The sequence below is a fragment of the Oryctolagus cuniculus genome, chromosome 4, assembly GCF_051225735.1.
Source record: "Oryctolagus cuniculus isolate XC-2025 breed Fujian yellow rabbit chromosome 4, ASM5122573v1, whole genome shotgun sequence".
Lineage (NCBI taxonomy): Eukaryota > Metazoa > Chordata > Mammalia > Lagomorpha > Leporidae > Oryctolagus > Oryctolagus cuniculus.
In genome coordinates, this window is record NC_142870.1 from 96,467,409 (window position 1) to 96,493,923 (window position 26,515).

General features: G+C 44.9%; 1 protein-coding gene across 25 annotated transcripts in view; it reads left to right on the plus strand.

Annotated features, from left to right (window-relative positions):
• The window catches only part of MCCC1 (methylcrotonyl-CoA carboxylase subunit 1), a 79,079-nt gene extending 52,582 nt beyond the window's left edge, over positions 1-26,497 (plus strand). For 11 of the 25 annotated variants that reach the window (XM_051818818.3, XM_051818823.3, XM_051818817.3 and 8 more), the window contains 9 exons: positions 2,019-2,202; positions 6,747-6,856; positions 9,006-9,222; positions 11,979-12,065; positions 16,415-16,464; positions 20,650-20,787; positions 22,303-22,410; positions 24,320-24,391; positions 25,163-26,497. In XM_051818818.3, the coding sequence (XP_051674778.3) occupies positions 2,019-2,202; positions 6,747-6,856; positions 9,006-9,222; positions 11,979-12,065; positions 16,415-16,464; positions 20,650-20,787; positions 22,303-22,410; positions 24,320-24,391; positions 25,163-25,291 (1,095 nt within the window). In that variant the 3' untranslated portion in view covers positions 25,292-26,497. Of the gene's footprint in view, positions 1-237; positions 475-2,018; positions 2,203-6,002; positions 6,105-6,746; positions 6,857-9,005; positions 9,223-11,978; positions 12,066-13,341; positions 13,605-16,414; positions 16,465-20,649; positions 20,788-22,302; positions 22,411-24,319; positions 24,392-25,162 lie in introns of those variants that run through there. The other 14 variants (XM_089332091.1, XM_089332093.1, XM_089332099.1 and 11 more) reach the window with 4 other exon arrangements.
• The last annotated feature ends 18 nt before the right edge of the window (positions 26,498-26,515 follow it).

Sequence of the window (26,515 nt, forward strand, 5' to 3'; positions counted from 1 at the left end):
TTAGGCCTCTTCCACCCATACAGGAACCCTGGATAGAGTTCCAGGTTCTTGGCTTTGGCCTGGCCTAGCCCTGGCCATTGCAGCCATCTGGGAAGTGAACTAGCAGACAGACCCCCCACCCCCTTTCTGTCACTGTCTTTCAAATCAATAAAGTAAATCTTTAATATATATATATATATATATATATGAGCACTCAAATATTAGCACGTATTTCCCAAGTCTTTCTCTTTTTTTAAGATTCATTTATTTGAAAGTCAGAGTTACAGAGAAAGAAATGCAGAGAGAGAAAGAAAGAAGAGAAAAGAAAAAAGAGAAAAGAAAAGTAAAGATCCTTCATCTACTGGCTCACTCCCCAAATGGCTACAATGTCTGAAGCTGGGTGGATCTGAAGCCAGGAGCCAGGGGCTCCTTCCAAGTCTCCCACGTGGGTGCAGGGACCCAAGCACTTGGGCCATCTTCCATTGCTTTTCTCAGGTGCGTGATCAGAAATTGGACTGGAAGCGGAACAGCTGGAACTCGAATCGGCGCCCATATGGGATGCCAGCACCTCAGGCAGCAGCTTTAGCCACTATGGCATGGGGCTGGTCCCCCAAATCTTTTTTTTTTTTTTTTTTTTTTTTTACAGGCAGAGTTAGGGAGAGAGAGAGACAGAGAGAAAGGTCTTCCTTTTCCGTTGATTCACCCCTCCAAGTGGCTGCTACAGCCGGCGCACTAAGCCGATCCAAAGCCAGGAGCCAGGTGCTTCTCCTGGTCTCCTATGCAGGTGCAAGGGCCCAAGCACTTGGGCCATCCTCCACTGCCCTCCCGGGCCACAGCAGAGAGCTGGACTGGAAGAGGAGCAACCGGGACAGAATCTGGCACCCCGACCGGGACTAGAACCTGGGGTGCTGGCGCCGCAGGCGGAAGATTAGCCTAGTGAGCCGTGGCACCGGCCCCAAATCTTTCTTTAATATGAAACGTTTTAGTTGGTATTTAGGACTATGTTGCCATAGGAAAGTGTGGCCGGTGTTGGTCATCCACATTGTAAAAGTCATCAGCAAGCCGGCACCACAGCTCAATAGGCTAATCCTCCACCTTGTGGCGCCGGCACACTGGGTTCTAGTCCTGGTCGGGGCACCGGAGTCTTTCCCGGTTGCCCCTCTTCCAAGCCAGATCTCTGCTGTGGCCCAGGAGTGCAGTGGAGGATGGCCCAAGTACTTGGGCCCTGCATCCCATGGGAGACCAGGAGAGGCACCTGGCTCCTGCCTTTGGATCAGCGCGGTGCGCCGGCCACAGCGCACCAGCCGTGGCGGCCATTGGAGGGTGAACCAACGGCAAAAGGAAGACCTTTCTCTCTCTCTCTCTCTCTCACTATCCACTCTGCCTGTCAAAAAAAAAAAAAAAAAAGTCATCCGCAGGTGTGTGATAGCAAGGGGAATGAGATGGCTTTGAAAATTTATGGCCTGCGCTGCAGCTCAATAGGCTAATCCTCTGCCTGTGGCACCCAGCATCCCAGGTTCTAGTCCTGGTCGGGGCACCAGATTCTGTCCCGTTTGCCCCTCTTCCAGGCCAGCTCTCTGCTGTGACCAGGGAGTGCAGTGGAGGATGGCCCAAGTCCTTGGGCCCTGCACCCGCATGGGAGACCAGAAGCACCTGGCTCCTGGCTTCGGATCAGCACCGTGCACTGGCCACAGCACGCTGGCTGCAGCGGCCATTGGGGGGTGAACCATTGGAAAAGGAAGACCTTTCTCTCTCTCTCTCACTGTCCACTCTGCCTGTCAAAAAAAAAAAAAAAAAAAAAAGAAAGAAAGAAATTTTATTACATTTACGGGGCCAACACTTCCCAGGCTACATCTGTTTCTTAATTTATTTCTGTTTTGCCCAATACCAAAGTGGGAGAATAAAATACTAGTTTTCTTTGGCTGCATTGTAAAGTCCAGATGTATATTTTACGTGGGAAAAAGGGGGGAACATTGACTTCCCAAGCTTTGTAGTTGCTATGGGACCAATTTTCATCAAAGGCATTGTTCTTTTACTAGATTGCAGCAGGAGAGAAGATTCCCTTGAGCCAGGAAGACATAACCCTGCAGGGCCATGCCTTTGAAGCTAGGATATATGCAGAAGATCCTAACAATAACTTCATGCCGGGGGCCGGGCCCCTAGTACATCTCTCCACCCCTCCAGCAGACAGCTCCACCAGGATTGAAACTGGTGTGCGGCAAGGTAAGGTGACGAAGGTCTCGTCCTTGATGGATTTTTAGTTGAGCTGGATCCTTGAGTCCTACGGAAATGTCAAGCATGTTGTTATTTCATCGAAATTTCCACCCACTGAATGTGCTAAGGCTGCTATGTTCCTTTTATTCATTTTTATTATTCCTATTTATTTATTTGAAAAGCAGAGTAAAAGAGAGAAAAAGTAAGAGAGAGGGAGAGAGAGAGAGACTTTCCATCTGCTGGTTGACTACCCTGAATGACCACAGCAGCCAGGGCTGGGCCAGGCCAAAGCCAGGAGCCTGGAATTACATCTGTGTCTCTCGCTTGGGTGGAAGGGACTTATGTACCTGAACCATCATCTTCTGCCTCCCAGGCACAATAGTGGGAGGCTGGATCAGAGGGCAGAGGTGGGACTCGATCCCAGGCCCTTAATCTGCTGCTCTGCACACCTACTCCAGCCTGTCTTCTTCTTTTTTTTTTTTTTTTTGACAGCCAGAGTGGACAGTGAGAGAGAGAGAGACAGAGAGAAAGGTCTTCCTTTGCCGTTGGTTCACCCTCCAATGGCTGCCGCAGCCTGCGCGCTGCGGCCGGTGCACCACGCTGATTCGATGGCAGGAGCCAGGTGCTTCTCCTGGTCTCCCATGGGGTGCAGGGCCCAAGCACTTGGGCCATCCTCCACTGCACTCCCTGGCCACAGCAGAGAGCTGGCCTGGAAGAGGGGCAACCGGGATAGAATCCAGCACCCCAACTGGGACTAGAACCCGGTGTGCCGGCGCCGCAAGGCGGAGGATTAGCCTAGTGAGCCGCGGTGCTGGTCTTCCAGCCTGTCTTAAAATAAAGGATTTAATTGATTTCTCTTAATCTTTACTTTTTCCTTCTGGAATAGTTATTTTTAACAAATAACTTGTATTCTAAGCAAAGTACCCTAATTTTGAAATGCAACAGTATAAACTTGACCAAGAAATGTTTTGCATGTATTATTTTATTTTAATTTTAGCTGGTCTAGTTTCAGAAGTGATTTGGGGTGATGTCTACTATACTAAAGGTACTCTGCCTCCAAGAGACTGAAAGTTGCACAATTGGGGCCTGCAGCTTGGCATAGTGGGTAGAACTGCTGCCTGCAACCCTGGCATCCCATACAGGCGCCTGTTCGAGACCTGGTTACCCCACTTCCAATCCAGCTCCCTGCTAATGCAGCTGGGAAGACAGCAGAGGATGACCCAAGTGCTTGGGCCCCTGCACCAACATGAGAGACCTGGATGAAGCTCTTGGTTCCTGGCTTTGGCTTGGCCCATTTCCAGCCTTTGTGGCCATTTGGGAAGTGAACCAGCAGATGGAAGATCTCTCTCTCTCTCTCTGTCTCTCTCTCTCTGTAAACACTGCCTTTCAAATAAATAAATAAATCTTTGGAAAAGAAGTGTTGGAGAATTAAGAGATAAACTTTAACTCTTAATAAGTGCTAGTAAAACAATAATGAAAGAAAGAAATTACAGTGAAAACATAGTGCAGGAGGTGTCACAGCCTAGCATGCGATTAATAGCCATGGTCCTAATCACACTCACTGCTCACTTCCTATGCACAGGCACTGTTGTAGGTGACTTTTATGCATGAGAATTTCCCAAGAGTTGGCATTACTGTCATCCCCCATTTTCCAGATGAGGGAAGCTGGGGCACGGAGGAGTTGAGTGATTTGCCCAAGGTCACCCTTGGAGCCAGAGCTCAGGCCTGAATTGTCTGACTTCAGAGTCCGTGTTCTGAGCCCCCCACTCCCTGCTTCGTCTTAATTTCAGTTGCTGGAGTAATTTGAACAGTGATTAGGTATGGCGTTTCTCAGGGCTTTGCGGTTATGTTAGGCTGATATATTCAGGACAAGGCTTTAGGAGGAAGCCTGGAGTGGATTTAAGTAGGCAGATTTAGCAGCGTAAGGAAGAATGAAGAGAAAGAGAGGTGTGTTTGAAGAACCATAAGAAAATGTGTGCTAAGGAAAAGGATTCAGGAAGGGGAGTCATTGGAGATATGGTGGAGACACAGGTTCAAGACAAAGCCTACTATGTCTGAGAGCCAAATCGAGGAATTTGGACTACTTTTTTTTTAAGATTTATTTTATTTATTTGAAAGAGTTACAGAGAGAGATAGAGACAGAGAGAAAGGTCTTCTGTGGTGGAATGAGGAGGTGAAAAGTTCATGCCAAGATGGCCGCTGACAATAGAAACTGCCTGGCAACAGGCTGTGATTGGATGGCTTCGGAAACCACATGAGAACAGAGGAAACCACATGACAACAGAGCCTGACTGACAGCAGGCCACGATTGTATGGTTTCAGAAACTGCCTGGCAACAAGAGCCTGACTGGCAACAAGCTGTGATTGGATGGCTTTGGAAACTGCCTGGCAACAGGCTGTGATTGGTTAGGGCATAGACCACCCCTTGACTGGATTGGCTGCCTTGGCTATATAAGCAGCTGTAGCAACTGAAATAAACGAGTCTGTGGGCTGCTTGCCTCTGGCCTGCTTTCACCCGACTCCCCGGGTCTGTGTGGTGACTCAGCACCTCTTGTCCCCACCATGCTCCTCCTCTCAGAACGAATCCTCTCATAGAAGAAATCAACCTCAACAGTATTCCATCTGCTGCTTCATTCCCCAAATGGCTGCAATGGCCAGAGCTGAGCTGATCCAAAGCTGGGAGCTTTTCCAGGTCTCCCATGTGGATGCAGGGGTCCAAGCACTTGGGCCATCTTCTGCTGTTTTCCCAATCGCATTAGCAGGGAGCTGGATCCAAAGTGGAGCAGCCCAGACTTGAACCAGCATCTATATGGAATGCTGGCGTTGCAGGCCTGGGCTTTAACCTGCTGTGCCACAGCACCAGCCCCAATTCGACATTTTTTTAAAGATTTATTTATGGCCGGCGCTGCGGCTCACTAGGCTAATCCTCCGCCTTGCGGCGCCAGCACACCAGGTTCTAGTCCCGGTCAGGGCGCCAGATTCTGTCCCGGTTGCCCCTCTTCCAGGCCAGCTCTCTACTGTGGCCGGGGAGTGCAGTGAAGGATGGCCCAAGTGCTTGGGCCCTGCACCCCATGGGAGACCAGGATAAGTACCTGGTTCCTGCCATCGGATCAGCGCGGTGTGCCGGCCGCAATGCGTCAGCCGCGGTGGCCATTGAAGGGTGAACCAACGGCAAAAAGGAAGACCTTTCTCTCTGTCTCTCTCTCTCACTGTCCACTCTGCCTGTCAAAAATTAAAAAATATATATATTTATTTATTTATTTGAAAGGCAGAGCTAAAGAGAGGCAGAGGCAGAGCAAGAGAGAGGAGATCTTCCATCTGCAGCTTCACTCCCCAAATGGCTACAATGGCCAGAGCTAGACAGATCTAAAGTCAGGAGCCAGGAGCCTCCCCTGGGTCTCCCATGTGGGTACAGAAACCTAAGGACACAGGCCATCTTCTGCTGCTTTCCCAATCCACAGCAGAATTGGATCATAAGTGGAGCAGCCAGGACTCCAATCAGCACCCGCATGGGATGCAGGCACTGCAGGCAGTGGCTTTACCCGCCACGCCACAGCACTGGCCCCAATTCAGACTTTTTAATAACGTGAGCGCTGTGGCTAAGCCGTAGCCTAGGTGGTAAATCTACCTTACCAGCACACAAAGACACTTGCGGTAGAGAAGACAGGTGCTCAGGAGGACCCCAGGTTTTCAACTTGGTACTGGGAGGGAGAACTTTGTCCAAGAAGCTTCCCTCAGCCCTCGCCTTCTGTGTGTGCGGAGCCCTTGTCTTGCACCTGCCATCTGTTATTCCTTGTCTGTTTCCCCAGTAGACCCTAGGACTCTGAAGGGATAGACTGCATATTCCATGCGCAGCTCCTTGCTCAAGCCTAGGCCCAGTAGGTGAACATTACATGTGGATGATGGAGTGGGTGAGTGTCCGGGTGTCAGACTGTATCCCCAGCCCTTGGTTTTGTAGAAGAGGACCTGGGGTTCGGAGAGGATAGAAGATCTGACAATATTAGGAAAAAGGCCCTTCATCGATGTTCTTTGGCTACACCACATCCTTCTCCAACCAGCGAGATGTGCCGTGGTTCGGGCTCTTTTTCTCTTTGACTGTTACCATCCCGGTGACCATAGCAACCATTTGTTTGTCAGCTCTTCCAGGTGTGGCACTTGCACTTTATCCTCACCCCTCCCAATAGCCCTGCAGGGTAGAGGAATTAGTTTCCTTGCTTTACTGATGAGGTAGAGCAATGCCAAGGGCACAAGTGGGTGTCATGGGAGAAGGTAGAAGAAGGTTACATTGCCTTCCAAAAGGAGAAAGGAAGAAAAGGTTCAGAGGGAGACAGGACTGGGCAGGCTAGCCTGGGAGGGCCTAGTAGACACTCCGTCATTGGACTTTGGACAAATGTCCAGACCCCGCTGAGCCTCAGTTGCCTTCTGGATAAACGGGTGGTGCAGGGCCTTGTGTGAATTAAGTGTGGAATGTGTGTAAGCCTGTAGCTTGTTTGTCCTGTTGTATGCCTTTCAGTTTTGACTTTGAGAGGTGACCATGGTTTTGTCAATTTCAGGGGACGAAGTGTCAGTGCATTATGACCCCATGATTGCGAAGCTGGTCGTGTGGGCTGCAGATCGCCAGGCGGCCTTGATGAAACTGCGGCACAGCCTCCGTCAGTACAACGTGAGTGACCCGGGCCAGTGACCCTGAAGCTTTTGGTCAGCACCAAAAGCCAGCCTTTGGCCTTGTCAGCATGGCCGTGTCTGCTCCCTTCCACCAGTTGCCCAGAAGTCACAAAGTAATTTCACGTGAGGCCTGTTCTCTAGCGTCAGAATAGGGTTTGAGGACTTCTTCATGCCAGGTAGACAGATTGCAGAAGCAAAACCATGAGTGCCAATGTAATATTTCAGAGAAATTCTATTTATTCCTTCTGTAGATAAGGCCAGCTATACAAGTATGACCTGTAGTTTGAGATTTTTTTTTCCCCTAAAAGGAAAATAATTATGTCCAATTTGTTACTTCCTATAGCACATTTATTTCCTGGTGCAGAAAGCCCTATAACCCATGATATTCAAATTTGTTAATATGTTACTAATTTGATCAAAATTCTTACTTCTGGCTCCCATCACATCGGCTTCCTAGCCATTCCTCAGACACACCCATCATGGAGTCCTGTGTTCCTGCCCTCTCTTCCAGAATGTTCTTCCCCCACATGATTGACGGACTCCCCCCTGACTCTCCCCAGCCCTGCTGCCTTCCTGAGTCTTTTCCTGGGCCACCCCATTTAAAATGGGACCCTTTGCTGTTCTCCATCCCTATAGCCAGACTTAGTTTCCTTAATATGTGACATTATACATAGGGGCTTTGAAAAGCTCGTGGAAAATTTGCATTGTCTTTTAATTCCGTTTTCTTTTCTTTTTTTTTTTTAAGACTTATTTATTAATTTGGAAGGCAGAATTACAGAGTGAAGGGTGAGAGAGAGAGAGAGATCTTCCATCTGCTGGCTCACTCCCCAAATGGCTACAATGACCAGGTTAGGCCAGGCCAAAGCCAGGAGCCGGGAACTTCTGAGTCTCCCACATGGACACACAAGTAATTGGGTCATCTCTGCTGCTTTCCCAGGCGCATTAGCAGGGAGCTGGTTCAGAAGTGGAGCAGCCGGGACTTAAACCAGAGCCCATATGGGATGTGGGCACTGCAGGCGGCAGTTTTACCCACTAGGCCACAGCGCCGGCCCCTTTACTTCCATTTTTCCACAAACCACCTCATGTAAGACATTTGTGTATAGACATGGCTGTTGACCTTTTCCTTCCAATGTGAGCTCTAAGGGGCAAGGACTTGGGTCCAGTTTGTTCCTCATTGTGTCCCCAGTGCTGGGATCAGAGCCAGACACCTAACAGGTGCTCTGTAAATGTGTAGTGAACAAGGGAAGGAATGGATGAATGAAGCCAGGGTGCACATAGCTGGTTTTACCTTTGATTTTGTTTCTAGGACCATCGGCGTTTATTTTGTAACTTTTTCCCATTAGAACGTAAAAGTTGGATTTCAGCGTTGAAAGGAGGCTGCGTGGAGGCCGGTTGGTCCTGCCCGCTGCCTGGGGTAGCAGCCCGCCTGCTCTGCATCTTCCTGTTCTATGGGAGAGTGCAGAGGAGCAAGGCTTCAGGATCCTCTTGCATGTTTCTCAACATTTACCACTTTCCTAACTGGAGTCTGTTAAACACCTCCTCACCGCCTGCTGTACCCATTCCTGCATCCTTTTTCTCATATTAAAATATCATTCTGGGACCAGTGCCATGGCATAGTGGGTAAAGCCGCTGCTTACAGTGCCAACATTCCATGTGCGCATTGGTTCGAGTCCTGGCTGCTCCACTTCCAATCCAATTCTCTCCTATGGCCTGGGAAAGCAGTAGAAGATGGCCCAAGTCCTTGGGCCTCTGCACCCTCATGGGAGACCTAGGAGAAGCTCCCAGCTCCTGGCTTTAGATCAGCATAGCTCTGGCCGTTGCAGCCATCTGGGGAGTGAACCAGTGGATGGAAGACCTCTCTCTGTCTCTGTCTCTCTGTCTCTCTCTCTCTCTCTCTCTCTGCCTCTCTGCCTTTCAAATAAATAAATATTTAAAAAAAAATAATTCTAAGTGTTAAGTCCACATCCACAGAAATGGATACGGTCATAGTGAGGTGGGGGTTTTGGGAGTTTTTTGGGGAGTTGCCCTATTGCCACTTGGGACCTTTTTACTGTTCCCCAGTAGAGATACCAAGGACAAAGAGTGGATGTTTTCCTGAGGGGGTGCATTCCCCACTCAGTAGGCACTGGGGCTGCATTCTCTTCTAGATTGTCGGTCTGCATACCAACATCGACTTCCTGCTCAGCCTGTGTGGCCACCCAGAGTTCGAAGCCGGGCACGTGCACACCGACTTCATCCCTCAACACCACAAGGCGCTGCTGCCTGGCTGGAAGGCTGCTGCCAAGGAGCTGTTCTGCCAGGCAGCCCTGGGGCTCGTCCTGCAGGAGAGAGCTGTGACGGATGCCTTCAACCTTCACACGCAAGGTATGGGGTGCTTTCTCTTCCCTCTGCTTGTCAAAGGCATGAATCACCATTGAACATGCCTTTCTTTTTTATTTACTGTTTATTTATCAATTTGAAAGTGAGAGAGAGAGACAGACAGACAGACAGAACGTCCATACCCTGGTTCACTCCCCAGTTGCCCACAACAGCTGGGGCTGGGCCAGGTTGAAACCAGGAACCAGGAGCTCTTATCTAGGTCTCCTACATGGATGGCAGGGACCCAAGTACTTGGGCCATCATCTGCTGCCCCCCAGGATGCATTAGCAGGAAGCTGGATCAGAAGCAGAGGAGCTGGGATTCAACAAGGCACTTTGATGTGGGATGCAGGCGTCCCAAGCAGTGGCTAACCCCCTGCTCCGCAGCGCCCACCCATTTCTCTTATGCCACTCTTGCCTCCCTTTGCTGCTCTCAGTGACTGGCACCATTCTCTGCAGAGCTGTCCCCTAGTAGGAAGGGGACTCTTCACCTCTCATGGGTACATCCATGATACCACTTAACCATGACGTGCAGCTTAACGAAGCACCCAAACTTGGAGAAATAAGTCTCTTCTCAGCGAAACATGGATTCTTCCCGTATCTCATGCTGATCCCCTGCGAGTTCCTTTGTGTGTCACTCACTCTTCACAGCCTGCTCGGAATCTACAGCAACCTCCTGGGTCCCAGAGACTGAAGACAGAGCCCAGGAGGCTGTCGATTCCCTTGGGCTTCCTGTGATTCCTTGTTCAGTTACTTCTTCCTCTCTGTCTCTGTCCTGTGATTTCACATAGGTCTGCCTGGAGACACACACACTTCATAGTATCATAGAATCTGAACATGGGGACTCATCATGACTGCCCCATCCATGCCTTCCTGCTTCCCCAGCCCTCTCAGTTGTTGTCCTCACAACTTGTTTCTAACACTTGGCCCTGGAAAATCACTACTCATTGGGTTAGTTTATTACAGTTTCAGGCAACTCCATTAGGGAGCTCTTCCCTCTAAATTGATCTAAAATCTGAGCTCACTCAATCTTTCTGTATAATATTTACTCTGCTAATTGACATTTGGCACAGATCTTTAAAAAAATCAATTTAGAGCCAGTATTGTGGCATAGTGGGTAAAGGCTCCACCTGTGGTGCTTGCATCCCATGTGGGTGCCAGTTTGAGTCTTAGCTGCTCCACCTCCAATCCAGCTCTCTGCTATGGCCTTGGAAAGCAGTGGAAGATGGCCCAGGTGCTTGGGCCCCTGCACCCTCATGGGAAACCCAGAAGAAGCTCCTGGCTCCCGGCTTCAGATTGGCTCAGCTCTGGCTGTTGCAGCCATTTGGGAGTGAACCAGCGAATGGAAAACCTCTTCCTGTCTCTGCCTCTGCCTCTCTGTAACTCTGCCTTTCAAATAAAAGAAAATAAATCTTAAAAATCCATTTATATCATTATTGAATTATTATATTATTCTGGATAATTATAGGATCCTATTTTAAGGATCTTTAATTTCTAGATTCATTTGAGATATTTGTATTGAATGTTTAAAAATTACAACTATGAGGAGGAGCAGGCATTTGGCACAGCAGGTAACTTGCTGCTTAGGATACCCACATCCCATATTGGAGTGCCTGGATTTGGGTTCTGATTCAGCTTCCTGCTAATGCACACCTTGGGAAGCAGCAGGTGATAGCCCAAGTGTGTGGGTCCCTGCTACCCACATGAGAAACCCAGGATGAATTCTAGGCTCCTAGTTCAGCCTGGCACAGCCCCCAGCTGTTGCAGACACTTAGGAAGTAAAATGGCAGAGGAAGATTTCTGTCTCTCTACCTTTCAAATAAATAGAAGCAAATAAATAATTTTTGAAAGCACAGCTCTGAGGGTAGGCATATGTCCTAGTAGTAAGCTGCCAGTTGGGATACTCACATCCTAGATCAGAGTACCTGGGTTCAGATCCCAGCTTAGTTCCTGATTCCAGCTTCTTGTTAACGTGTAGCAGTGATGGCCCGAGTAATTGTTTTCCTGCCACTCACATGGGAGACCTAGACTGGGTTCCAGACTCCCAGCTTTGATCCCTGGCCCTGTGCACTGTGGGCATTTGGTGCCTAAACCAGCTGAGGAAAGCTCTCTGTCTTTCCCTTCTCCCCCTGCCTCTCAAATATTTTTTAAAGTGTACAGCTGTTTCTTTAGGAGAGTTATGCTCTATTCCTTTGTCCTTTTATGTTAAATGAAAACTGCATCTGAGTATGCCCCACGTGGTATCCCCGAGCCTGAGCATAACATCTTTAGAATGGAGCGCTCTTGGGGCAGGTGTTTGGCAGAGCAGTTAATACGCCACTCTGGACGCCCACACCTCATATCAGAATAAACTGCTTCAGTTTAGCTATGCTGTAGCTCCTGGATTTTGTCCATGGAGGATGTGTACCCAAATCCCTACTGGGGCTGTACCAATAACATGAAGAGTAAGGGAGGCCAGGTGAAAGGACAGAATGAGGGGTAGAGATGGTGGTGACATCAGAGGGTGTGAACATCATGCAGTCCATGCCATGGGAGGTTGAGAGTTGAAGTCACAACTATTCTGAGTCTTCAAGGGAAGCTGGGGTTTTCCATATGGAATTTCCCAAGATGTAAATGAAAATATCTAATTAAAACACTGGGAACAAAGAAAACACATTTGAGCTGCCAATTTTAGGACCTGTGTTTTATGCTTTCTTTCATAAGGCATCAATTTAGTAAGCTTGACGTTCATAAATTTGTTGTTGAATTTTGAATTCTTTCTAGATCAATTCTCTCCATTTTCATTGTGCAATGGAAGAAGACTGAATATCAATTACACAAGAAATGTGACTCTTAGAGATGGTAAAAACAGTAAGTAGTGTTTTCTTTAAAGGAGAGGTGTGAGCCATAGAAATACAGCATCACATGAACTTGAAAAAGAAGGATAAGCCTGGTTATGACCAGGCAGTTACTTTTTTTAATGGCCTAACCTAAGCATTGGGAGGAAGCATGCCAAAATCATAGAAATCATCTCTGGGTAGTAGAGTTAATGGTATTCATTTTTCTTCTTTACACTTTTTCTTTTTGTGTGTGTGTTTTGTAAATATTCCAAAAACGTATCATAAAACAAACTAGCAAGACACCTGAAGTGAAATACACCAAAATGTTAGCCAAGTACCATTGGGTGGTGAGATTTAAAGCAATCTCCTCCCCCCATCTCTGTGTTTTTCTTTGCTTTTTAATTGTTCTGCAGTGAGAACGCATTCCTTTTGAATAAGAAAAACGATATCCAAAACTGAGTGAGGGAGAGAGCGTCTCTTCTCAGGCAGTGGTTCAGGTGTTTCTGGGGGAAGGGAGTCACTAAAGAGCTATAACTTATTAAATGCCTTATCACATGTCAATTTTTATTTTCACAACACCTTGATGAGGGGAAGTCCCTGTTAAACCCACTGATGGAAGGTGAAGTGAGTTATTCAAGGACAGGTGGTGGCAGAGCCATGATCAACACCCACTCTTTTTGACATTGATGACCATGCTATTGCCACCATTTTTCCAGTTCAAAGTTGATTTTTTGAAATAGCAAACTAATTTGAGTAGGTTTAAAATAAGACCTGATTTATTTTATTTAGCTCAAGTCAGAGGTAGTTTGTAAGCTGATGGCTGGAGCAGTATACCTGTGGCACCAGAAAGCTGCTTCAGGACAGGCTACACAGCAGCCAGATGGGCACAGTCAGAGCTGAGAGTGCTGGGTCTCCTTGAATGTGGGCTGTTGTTGAACTATGACAGCTCCATTGTAAAAAACATGCCTGTCAGGTAGGGCCAAACCCTCTTTCCATCTGATCACAGCACCCCCTTCCCTGGGCAGAACAGAATCTACCTTACTCCAGCTCTGTGTAGACATCTACTCATTTAGTAACAAATTCTTCATTCACAGTAATTGATTTGGTGTTAGCTGTTTAGTTGTTTTTTTCATTTGAGCTTGGATTACCTTACATGTAGTGTGTGTGTGCACACGGGCATGTGTGTGTGTGTGTGTGTGCATCTAAGCTTTCATACGGTTGGCAAACCTCTCTCACACAGTAGCACCTGCAAATGGTGAACCCGTCATTTTATTCTGACATGTTTGCTCATTTCATCCTAAAAACAGCCTTCCAAATCTGGGTGTATCACACTGTGGACTCCTGATGGGCTGGGGAGTGCAAGAATCACAAGCAGTAAAGCTTGGGTGGCCTCATCTACTGGAATCAGATGGCAGAGCTACACGTGTGGCTGTGATTCAGATGAGCCTGCTGTGTTCTTGGGCATGGATCTTCCCCAAAGCCCTGCATGGTGTTTCTGATTTATGTAACATTTAATTGGAATTTAATAAAAAGGATTGGTTTAGAATTAAATACATAATTGAAAAGCCAACATGACTGCTGTTCACTTTTTTGGCAGTATTCCATTAAAATAACCCAGGTGTGATTGTAGCAGCTTTCACAAATATTACAGTGAGTCTCACATCAGCAGTGACCATACCATAGTCGAGTAAGGGAGTACCCCAAACAGGAAGTCTCAGGACACAGAAGCACTTATGAATCCAAAGTAGAACCAACTCTTATTGACTTCAATGAGAAGAGCCAAGTCTTTTAAATATTTAAGGCTTGAAAAATATTCTGATTTTGGTTGTTGCCATGTTTCACAGAGCTTTGCCCAACCCCTAATAATAATAATAGTAATAATAATAATAATAATAATGGCTGAGATTTATTATTTCATTTATGCCAGATTCTCCATTAAACCTTTTCCAAAGATTACTTCATTTTCATTTTCAGATCAGACCAATGAGAACAGAGTTATTATTGTCAACTTTATTATTAGTATCAGCTTTATAGATTATTAATCTTATTGAGCCAAGGCCAAGGATAAAAGAAATTAGTAATTTTCCAGAGGTCACATGAGAGATAATTGAGGGAGTCAGGACTAGAATTGATACTCCATGGAACATGTGCTTTGCTAACACTGCATCATGTTAAACTTCCGTACCTTATTAAATGTGTAGGAGGAGACTTAAGGTGCCCTTTGAGGGAAACAAGAGATACTTGGATGTGCGAGAAACATGATCAGTGTCCTGTAATAATATGAAAGAAATTATAGTTTCCTGGCAATGTCTTTCCTCTGATTCTACAAGTATTCATGTCAGTCAAATGCTTTTCTCATTTTATAAGTCAAAAGAAAACTGATCTGGTATAACAGGAGGCCTTTTCTCCTAAGGATTAAAGGTTGTTGACAAGAAAGATAAGGGGTGAAGAAGTTTCATGCTTTCAGTACAAAGTTTCTGAGAAGGTGGATATGCTGAGTAATACGGAGAAGAGGGGAGAAAAATACGTCTTTTTGTCCGTTTTTTTCTCTGAAGGGATTTACCACTTAAAAGTATGTGTGTTGGGAAGGTAGAGGGCATCATGGGTAATAATGCAAGCCCTGGAAGTTACAGACTTAAGTAATTGACTTTTATGAACATTTTAATTTTTGTAGTTTCTAAAATCTACAAAAAAAGAAGAGAAAAAAATCACTCTATCATAAACCAGGAAGGGGGGGATCATAATAGTGTGTTTTGTTATTATTTTAAATTATGTATTTTTAAAACAACAGTTTTTAACATTTTGACATATTCACTTCCTGTGTAAATATTTTATAGTATACATACTATTTTCTCTTGAAAACAAGGATGTTAATATCATATAACATGGTATTCATGGAAATGATCATAAAGTGAGGGAAGAAGAATATATTATAATGTAGAGGGTATAATTCAGTGAAGATAATATTTATAACTATATACCAAATAATGTGACCTCCTTTTTTTTATGTTCTGATGTATATTAACTTCCCCGTATGAGAGAAAACGTGGTATTTATCTTTCTGTGTCTGGCTTATTTCACTGAGCATAATAGTGTTTTCTCTACAAAAATCTAAATGTTTAATGCGGAGAGCATTCATTTTGCACATGCAGACTGTGCCCAAGGACGGTGAGCGTGAGGTGAATGAGAGACGTGGGGTTTCAGTGGCATGTCTGGGACCAGTAACGTGGTGGAGGAGGGGCACCTCCGTGGAGGAAAAGCTGGAAGCACATATGGGGACCAGTCCTTGGGCCATTTGCCCACTGGGTTGGGGAACAACAGGAAGTAAGACTGAGAGGCTGGAGCCTTCAGTACCGACCAGGTGTTTTGGATGCAGTGGGGACATGCGAGGAAGCATCTCCTGGAAGGGTTGAGACAGGAAGCAGGGAGATCCTGGAGGATCTCAGATCAGCCAGACCTGAGCCTGCTGGGCCTGGACCAGGAGGGAGTGTTGGGAATGGCATAGACCAGGTTTTCAAAGGGAAGGCTTTGTCAGGTTTATGGTGACAACACGATGGGAAATCCAAGGAGAAAGCTGAGGCAAGGATGGCAGGTTTCAAAGCTGGGTGAGAGGTAGAGCGGTGCCAGTGACTGGGCTCACGGTTCTGGAGGGAAGGTGATTTGTTGACCCAGCAGGTTCATTTTCTGTTGTGAGTGGAGCAGCCGATCAGAGTTCTGCAGAAGCGAGGTCAGGGCTAGACACAGATTTGAGCTGACAGCATCCAAGTGACGGCTGACAAGACAGAGGTTGATGAAATGACTTTGACTATATGCTGTGCTCTACCCCACACAACTTTTAATTCTCATCTTGTGGGATAGTCTTCAACCAATGCCATGTCATGTAATGGCATGAATCATTTCTTACATTTGCATAGACTGTTACAGTCTATAAAGCACTTTCACATTTACTTAAGCATTGTTACATTCTGATAACCACTGAATGGTTCAGAAAGTCGAGATGCAGAGATTTAGTGACTTGAAGATCATAGAGATGATCAAACGGTACATTTGGGTCTTAAACCAGAATTTCTCTTTACCAATTCATTGCATCTTCTACTTGACCACTGTGACCATTTTTTGTTGAGAGGAAAATGTCTAAAATACCCTTCCACCTTAAATATCTAAAACTCCTTTTAAAAAAAAAAAGTTTAAAATTCACCTTTATTGAAACCTGCCTGACAAATATTTTTCTAAGGAAAAAAACAAGCATTTATTTCCATGGAGTTAAAATATGTGGATGTTCCTTTGAACAGATAGTTATCTTAAAAGTTGAAAGTGAGATTTTATTGAATAAGTGAATGTCTTCTAATTTTTCTTCTATTTTTCCCCCTTTCCATAAAGATGTAGTCATAGCTGTAACATATAACCATGATGGATCATATACCATGCAGGTAAGCCTGAATGGTTTTATTCTACAGTTCAGAGCTAAATCTGATCTCTCTTCTATCCAACAGGGCCTTTTTTACTCTCTGGTTTATCTTAAGCCTTTGACTATTATTATGGCTATGGTTAGAATATCCTGTGCTTTTATTTCAGACCAGTTTGGGGAAATTACCTGCTGTGTATTTTCTGATTGTTTACTCAGTTTTATTGTGGTTCTCTTAAGAATAAAAACTTGACAAAAAGTGAATAGTCTTGAATCAGACACCTAACAAGTCCCTTAAGTGTGTGCTGTGGGAGCAGACATCTGGCACAGTGGTTCAGATGCCATTTGGGATGTCTTTATCAGAATGGCTGGGTTTGAGTCCTGGCTTCACTTTTGATTGCGCCTCCTGCTAATGCACACCGTGGGAGGATTTGCGACTTCACTCCCCACATGGCTGCAATGGTCAGGGTTGTGCCAGGTCGCAACCAGGAGCCAGAAACTCCATCTAGGTCTTCTACATGGGTTGCAGCAGCCTAGGCCCTTGGGCCATCTTCTGCTGCCTTCCCAGGCACATTAACAGAGAACTGGATTGGAAGCAGAGCAACTGGGATTTCAACCAGCACTCTGATATAGGATGCTGGTGTTTCCAACTTAATCCTACGCACCACATGCTGGCCTCTTTATTTTTAATTGTAAAATACAATATAAAATGTACCATTTAAACCATTTTAGTAGTTGTCTTTTTGTGATGGGTTTGTTTCACTTAGCATATTGCAAGGTTCTTCCATGTTATAGCTTGTGTCAGCATTGCCTTCCTTTTTAAGGGTAAATAATATTGCATTGTGGCCGGCGCCACGGCTCAACAGGCTAATCCTCCGCCTTGCAGCGCCGGCACACCGGGTTCTAGTCCCGGTCGGGGCGCCGGTTCTGTCCTGGTTGCCCCTCTTCCAGGCCAGCTCTCTGCTGTGGCCAGGGAGTGCAGTGGAGGATGGCCCAAGTGCTTGGGCCCTGCACCCCATGGGAGACCAGGATAATTACCTGGCTCCTGCCATCGGATCAGCGCGGTGCGCCGGCCGCAGCGCGCTGGCCGGGGCGGCCATTGGAGGGTGAACCAACGGCAAAGGAAGACCTTTCTCTCTGTCTCTCTCTCTCACTGTCCACTCTGCCTGTAAAAAAAAAAAAAATATATATATATATATATATATATTGCATTGTATGTACACACCACATTCTCTTTATCTGTTCATCTATCAATGAGCTGTTGTCACCTGGTTTTGACTATTACGGATCTATGATCATGGGTGTACTAGTATCTTTGCAAGACCCAGTTTTCAGTTCTTTTGGGTACATATCCAGAAGTGGAGTTGCTGAATCACACAGTAATTTTAATTTTAATTTTTCGAGAAACCACCCTACTGTTTTCCATAGCAACCACATCATTTTGAATTCCCACCAACAGTGCACAAGGGTTCAAATTTCTCCACTCTTATTATTCTCTGTTCTGTGTGAGTGGTTTTCCCTTGTGATAGCCATTCTAATGGGGGTGAAGTGGTACCTCACTCTGACCAATTTGCATTTCTGCAATGACTAATGATGTCTCTTCATATGCCTTTTGGCCATTTGCATATCTTCTTTGGAGAAATGTCTGTTTAAATTCTTTGCCTATTTTTTTAATCCAGTTGTGCTATTAGTGAATTGTAGGATAAACTGGGAACTTTTTTTTTTTTTACTTTTTTAAAAGATTTATTTATTTACATGAAAGTCAGAGTTACACAGAGAGAGGAGAGGCAGAGAGAAAGAGAGAGAGAGGTCTTCCATCTGCTGGTTTACTCCCCAGTTGGTTGCAACGGCCAGAGCTGCGCTGACCCGAAGCCAGGAGCCAGGAGCTTCTTCCGGGTCTCCCTTGCCGGTACAGGGGCCCAAGGATTTGGGCCACCTAAACTGAGAAAATTTTAAAACTTAAGATTATACAAGTGCCCTTTCCATTAGCCATCAGAGCAATAACACTGTCACATGTTCAGTAGCTTCTGGAAAAGTCCACAGTGTGTGTACTCAAGCTAGAATGAGGGTAAACAAAGCAAATAACATTTTTGCCCTGTTATGAAAATAGTTGATTTCATGTGCCCTCTAAAAGAGGGTTGAGGGATGGGTGTTGAGCAGCTTGGAATGTCCATATCCCATATCAACGTGCCTGGGACTGAGTCCCAACTCCACTTCCAATCCAGCTTCATGCTAATGCAGCTGGGAGGCAGCAGATGGTGTCCAAATACTTGGATCCCTGCTACACACATAGACCTTGATGGAGTTCTGGGATCCTGGCGTTGGTCTGGCCTAGCCTCTACTGTTGTGCACATTTGGGATGTGACCCTGCATATGAAAGATCGATTCTCTCTCCCTGTCTCTCCTTCTCCCCCTTCCTCTCTCACTTACTTTGCTTTTAAATGAATAAATAAATAAAACATTTTTTTAAAAGGGTATGGGGGTCCGCAAGGGATCTACAGGTCACACTTTGAGAACCTCTATTGAAAAATGTATGATAGTCCTCCATAGAAAGAGGTCCATTACCCTGGCATAACAAAATGCTAAAAGGTTAAAAATAATGTGGGAATTCAAACAAATTCCTGCAGGAAGGTACAAATTCAGGGAATAAAATGCATGATTAATATGATCTTGGATATTTTGAATCCTGCAAAATGGATGTATTGGCGACACACAGTAGATCTCCAAACACTTTGAACACTTTCCTCTCTGTAAGGGGCAGGAAAGCCATGGGGAGCCTGCCTACTTTAGTGTGTGAGGGTTCTGACTCACACTGGTGCCTCTGGCTTGGGGACCTTTCATGTCCCTTGGTGACTGGTAAAATAAATTGCTGATTTGTTCCAATTTGCTAGGGGAACCAACAAATTTAGAATGCTTTTGTAAATCTTTAAACAAAAGTGTTCCCAATCTAACCTTTACATCCTAAGAATTTCACAAACATTCAGATGACTGTTTTAGTTGGTTAAAAAGCAGGGTGAAATATCATATATAACTTAAGGTAGAAGAAAACTGTGGATAAATACTGCAATGTGACCTGTTTCACCTTACCCTACATTACATGTTGGAAAAGAATAGCCACAGGACTTCTACACTAACATCATGGGAATTGAAGTGAAAAATACAGAGAGAAGATTTAAATGGATTTCTGTGTGTAAAGGAAATTTTCCCTGGAGTATTACATGGGAGAAAATACACTTTAAAACAGAAAGGTTTCACTTCGTTTTGTCAGCTTCCATGAAGCATTGAGTGTGAAATCTGTTTTCACATGTGGTCTCTTTGTGAAAATTATTAAGGTCTATCTTCAGCTAATTGATCTTTTTGAATGTCACTGATATCCATGAATTGGACCTATGTGTTGGTTAGATAAAAGAAGTACCATCTGTGGGGGCTGCTGTTGCAGTGCAGTGTGTTAAGCCACTACCTGCCACTCCAGCAACCTGTATGGGTGCTGGTTTGAGTCCCGGCTGCTCCACTTCCAACCGAGTGCCCTGCTAATGGCCTGGGAAAGCAATGGAAAATAGCCCAAGTACATGGGCTCCTGCCATCCATGTGGGAGACCCAAATGGAATTCTGGGTTCCTGGCTTGTGGCAATTTGGGGAGTGAACCAGTGGATGGAAGCTCTCTTTCTCTGTCCCTCTCCCTCTCCCTCTCCCATCCTCCTTACCTCCCTCCCTCCCTCTCATTCTCTGTAACTCTGACTTTCAAAAAAAAATAAATAAATCTTTGAAAAAAATTCATAAGAAATACCATACAATTATGTAGTTCTGGTTCTTTTTTTATTACTGACTTCGGCATAGGAAAATTAAATTTGATTTTGCACACTCAGAAATGAGTACTAACATTAAAGTTACTGAAATGAATCAATAATTTTTCTTACCTTGATTTGTATTTTTACTTAACATTTTTATTGCTCTTATTTCTAAAATGAACCTTTATCTGTAGCATTGTAGTGACATGGATATGCTATATAACTGATGTATTTCCTTTTAATTATTGCTGTTTTATCTAAAGCATTTTGGTTAGGAATCTGAGGAAAGTTCTCCATGGTTTTTAAAAATAGTTTTGATGTACTACCTGTTGAAATTACCAATAGCAAATAATTGATTCTGATTTTATTAATTCTGGGGGGTCATTATTGATTTTGAAGATATTTTTCTGTTTGTTTTTCAGATTGAAGACCAAACCTTCCAAGTCCTTGGTGATCTTTCTAGTGAGGGAGATTGCACTTACCTGAAGTGTTCTGTTAATGGAGTTACTCATAAAGCCAAGCTCATTATCCTGGAAAACACTATCTACCTATTTTCCATGGTAACGTCTTTTCTTTGTGTGTGTGTGTGTGTTGTTGTTTTTTTAATTTTATTTATGTATTTTAAAGGCAGAGTTACAGAGAAAGAGGGAGGGAAAGAGGGAGGTCTTCCATTCACTGGTTCACTCCCCAGATGGCCACAACAGCTGGAGCTGGGCTGATCCAAAGCCAGGAGCTTCTTCCAGGTCTCCCACGTGGGTGCAGGGGCTGAAGCACTTGGACCATCTTCTGCTGCTTTCCCAGGTGCATCAGAGGGAGCTGGATTGGGAGTGGGAAGTGGACTTGAACTGGAGTGCCAGCACTGCAGGCAGTGGTTTTAACCACTATGCCACAGCGCCAGCCCCTCGTCTTTTCTTTATATCTTGGGGTTTAGGAGAAAGGTGCTTGACAGAGGCATTTCCCCAAGTGAGTTCAGAAAGGCGCTGCTCCCTTCCACCACTGCCGTGGCTCCTCCTCCATTTCTTTGCCATATTCCTGCCCTCCCTAGCTCTCCGTTCACTCCTGTGGTCATGCAGATTCTCTCTGGTAGACACATAACCATTTTCTTCCTTGGATTCTGAAACAAGTGCCTGCAGCACCCTCGTCAGGGAGCACCTCCTGGCTCAGTGGGCTGTGTTCTCTCGGGGCTTGGTTGCCTGAACACCACCTTCCACCTGGCTCTTGGAGTCCTGTTGATTTTACAGGAGGCGACCGCTGGGACCAGATGTGCCTCTTGACAGAGGGAAGGTGGCTGGGTTCCTGGTGGTCTCTAGGCAGTCAAAGGACAGTCAGGGCTGGCTTCCATGGATTGGGTTAGGAGCCACCCACACAACGAGTCTGTCACACTCTGCCCTGCAGAACGAACTCTCAATTACACTGTGGCCCCCTGGGGGACTGTCACCTTGTGGGACCACCTTGCAGGGCAGAGTGCTTTGTGATGATGTCTTCAGTTTGCTGGCAGTTTTGGAGTCTGGGGTGCTCTCACTTGCCCAGGCATTCCTTTCCATTGTCAGTGACACTGTAGCAGTAGGATGGTGGAGGCAGTGCAAGGTGAGCAGCCTGAGTTCTGGAAGGTAGAGCTGCTGTGATTCAAATCCTGGCCCTGCCGCTTAGCCTGAGTGGCCTTGGGCAGTTAGACACTCTGTGCTTCAAGTTTCCCATCTGTAAATCAGAATGGTAACAGTACCTACCTCGTGGACTTGTGTGATGGTTAATGACATAATTAATGAAACATTAAGAACAGTTCCTGGCGTTGACTGCGTAGACCCAGCACGTGATGGTGAGGATGCTGCTAAATGGCTTCTGGACAGTGACTTCATTTTGTTAACCACCTGGCTGGCATGCACACCACTGCTTCATAATGGCAAAGCCAGATTGAGAATAATTGTACTTCCCTCAAAGTCACAGAAGGTAGACTAGAATGCTGATCTTCTGATGGCTAATGTTTAACAAGTAGCGTGACAGTAATCATTTCAAGTATATGAGAAAAATATAGTGATAGGAACTGGTTTCCATGTTCTGTTTTTTTCTGTTTACAGGAGGGGAGTATCAAGTTTGACATTCCAGTACCCAAATACCTGTCTTCGCTGAGCTCCGAAGGGACTCAGGGAGCTACTGTAGCTCCTATGACGGGAACCATTGAGAAGGTAATCATGCGACATTTGTAAAAATGATGTCCAATAAAGCCTAATACATGCCTTTGTTGAACTTTGTCCATTTTAAGAAAGCAAGAGGATTTGTTCTAGATTGCAATTCCATATTATATAATTTTCAGTGAAAAAACTCCTTTACCTAGTTTATGATAAAGACCACTCTTTTTGAAGGTCAGAATTTGCATCAAAGTACAAAGAATCCAGTTTGTTCTCTTACATTTGGAATAGAGCATCCACCAAAGACTGTTTTGTCATGAAACAATAACTTTTTTCCAATATGCATAACTGTATGTGTGTTAAGATGACATTTGAAAAGCTGATGTTGCTGAAGAGCAGTGTGGTCTGGTGTTGAATGCAGTGTGCATCCAGAACTCACATCCATCCTGTCCGTGTCCCTTTGGGCTGCTCTAACAGAAGGCTGTAGACCAAGTCACTCATAAGCAGAAACGTATTACCACTCCGGAGGCTGGGAAAGCAAGCTCCGGACACCAGCAGAGTCACCGTCTAATGAGATCTGGCTTCCTGGTGTCATAAACAGCGGTCTTTTCCCAGTGTTCTCATAAGTTGGTAGGGGCAAGGGATCTCTTTCAGGCCTCTTTCAGAAGGTCACGAATCCTGTTCCTGAGGGCTGCCTCGCCAAGGCCCCACCTCCAATTATCATCCCCTTGGGGGTTAGAATTTCAGGGTGTGAATTTTGGGGGGACACATTCAGACCATGCATAGCACCTGTAGTGTAACCCCAGTGGTGATGGATCAGTAATCTCCTCTTACACCTTGAATGCACTTAAATCACAGAAATGCATTTGTATCTTCTTGATGCAAAAAAAAAGTAGCAGAAGGAAAAAGAGATAGTGATTGTGTAAGTAGTAGAGGAGGAAGGGGAGGAGGAAGCAGACGAAGTGATAATAATTATGTAAGTATGCATGATTTCACCCACTGTTCCCCTCTTGAAGAATTTACCTCCGAGCAGACTTGGATTCGCTTTAGTTCACTCAGTCTTAGTTTCCACAGACCTCTGTATAGTGTGGGCACCTCTGCACGGAGTGCTCATCTTGTGGATAGAGATGCACAGTTTTCCCGTTACTGGCCCCCTAAAGTCAGGTCACTCATTTCATCAGCGTGTGCTAAAGCACCCTGGGAGTGGGGCATTTGCAGGGCTCTCAGGGGTGCTTCCCACTTCTTACGCTCGTCAGTCCTCACTGACCTGAACCTAACTCTCCTGCGAAACGTTTCCAAAAACTCTCTGGTAACCACATTAACCGAAAAGATAGGGAGACCTTATGGGACATGCAAATTCATTTATGGCTGTAAAAAGGAAAACAAATTCTTTTTCAGCTTGCTAATAAGTTTAATTCTCCTACATGAAAATTGTCTACACACATACTACACAGGACTCAAGACTTCAGACAGTAGCCTGGACACCCCTCAAACCAGAAAGCCAGTCGTGACCTCCCTCTGCCCTATCTGCTGAAGACATTTAAGTACACCAGGAACATCAGAAAGTTCATGGGAAAAAATAGAATTAAAAATATGCTTATTTTGATGCAAAAAAACCCTTTGAGAGCCACACTTCTCTTTTTCATTGATACACATATTTTCATTAACTTTTTGAAGATAACAATAGGATCCCTGCTAGTGATGTTCTTGTTTGTACACCCATGAAAACAACAAAAGGATACCAAGATAGATAAAATGTATCCACACCTAATTGAAGCAAAACTTGATGACCTGAGGTGGGCGCGGGGCTCTAAGCCGTGCTGCATTGAGCTGGTCGTGGCTGCTTCACACCCGTGCAGACAGCACAGTCACACAGACTCCTGCTTCTGCTCCACTTCCATGCCAGCTCTGTGGACCACCAAGGCGTCTGTGTTTTTAGATAGTAACCCATCCTCTGAATCTCTAGGTGTTTGTGAAAGCCGGGGACAGAGTGAAAGCTGGAGATTCTCTAGTGGTTATGATCGCCATGAAGATGGAGGTGAGCGAAATCACACGTTCAGTTGGCAAGGGAACCTTGGGAACCTCAAGCCTGATGTTCTTTTGCATTCGTTTGTAAGTTAATGCCATTTTAAATATGGAGAGTCATGGATCAATGAAGCGTTAATTTCAGGAAACAAAACCCAGTGTTCCTTCTCATAAATATATTTTCATCTTAATTTTGGGAAAGCACACCTGTCATTTCTGATTATGAAATTGTTGATAGCTTAGAAGCAGGAAGTAGCCCAACTAGATGCTTTCTCTGTTTGTGTTTTCTAAGGCTGAACCCTGAGGATTCCAAGTGTCGTTTTCAAAGTGAAAAGCCTCAATCAAATTGAATTAGCTATGGAGGCTTTTAGGTCTGTGGTCATCAACCCTTGGCCAAAATTCCGGTCACCTGGGAAACTTTTATAAGCTACTTCCGCAGCCAAGGAATCTCCAAGGCTAGGGTCTGGGGACCAGTACTGTTTGAAAGCATCCCAGGTGATATTCTCATGTGAAGCTGGGTTTGGGACCTACTCGCCAGACCAGAGCTTCCTCATCATCTCCTGTCTGGGTTCCCAGGATTGATTCCTGCAACCCTCAAACATACCACAACAGTGTCACCATTTTTTCTGTCAACATCATGTGATGTTTAAACAATAATAATAAAAGGTTGGGCAGGGCAGAAAGACTAGGAATCAGCAAAACAGTTGGCTACATATTTCCCCTTTTCTCTTTCAGTCCTCATTAGTGTTTGCATCATTGTTTATTGTATCTTGTGTCTCTGCAGCACACCATCAAGGCGCCGAAGGATGGCACGATAAAGAGAGTGTTCTACAAAGAAGGCTCGCAGGCCAACAGACATGCTCCTTTGGTCGAGTTTGAGGAGGAGGAATCTGACAAAAGGGAATCAGAATAAACCCCATCAGAGAAAAATGGCCAATTACGTAGTATCTTATTCTCATACTGAAAAGAAAGTGCCTACTGCTTTTTCTTGGGTTCTTATAAAAGGCAGTTTTAACTAAATGATTTAACTACATGATTATGCCAAACCTCTCTTATTTAAGAATTGTGTACTTGAGGCCCAACACTGTGGTGCAGCAGGTAAAGCTGCTGCCTATGGTGCCAGCATTCTTTACGGGCGCCGATTCAAGTCCCGGATGTTCCTCTTTCAGTCCAGCTCCCTGCCAGTGCACCTGGGACAGCAGTGAAGGGTGGCCCAAGTCCCACATGGGAGACCTGGAGAAGGTTCCTGGCTCCAAATTCAGATCAACCCAGGACTGGCCATTGCAGCCATTTGGGGAGTGAGCCAGTGGATGGGGGCCCTCTCTCTGTCTCTCTCTGTATCTCTGCCTTTCAAATAAATAAATGAATCTTAGAAAGGAATCATGCACTGAGTCACAAATATAATTATCTCAGAATATTTCATACTAATAAAATTGAATTGTACTTTTTTTTTTTACTGGCAATAGATATTGTTTCTGCCTCAGATTTTATAAAATGTAGCATTTTTAGGAAAGGGGATAGCAACTTGATGAAAAAAATTGGAAGAAAAAAGTTATTTAACTAAATGAATTATTTTCCAGTTACAATCATGATGAAAATGGACAGTAACATCCTTCAGACAGATGGCCACAGAGCAAAGCCCAACCAAGATTTTGTTTCATCAAAGAGTAACTTATTGGGCAGTTTAAAGACATGGCTGTTTGTTTCTACTTTTTGATTGGAAAATTTCTACCTAGACTGCTGCTACTTTCTAAGCTCATAAAAAAATATGTGTATGAGTTGTATGTATTATATACTAGAATATAGTATTAAGAATTAATTTGGATAAATTTTTAAAATATGCTGTTACAGAAAGCATGGGTAAAAGTAGAATGCCTGACTGCTGAATACTTCTTTATGAAAGCATTTTTTCGTTACCAAAAAGAAAAAAGCCCACTTTGGATTGTAGTTCTTCACCTTTGTGTAGATTCTGTTATTACTGACACTTATACAGCCCTCTGCATTTTCATGTATTCATTGCAGCGTCAAATATTTGCCAAATTGTGCCTTCACTGAATGCATAAAACTATGTTAAATGTGGAGAATACAAAAAAAAATGGATAAAAGATGATCTCTTTAAGATGCCTGTAATTTAATT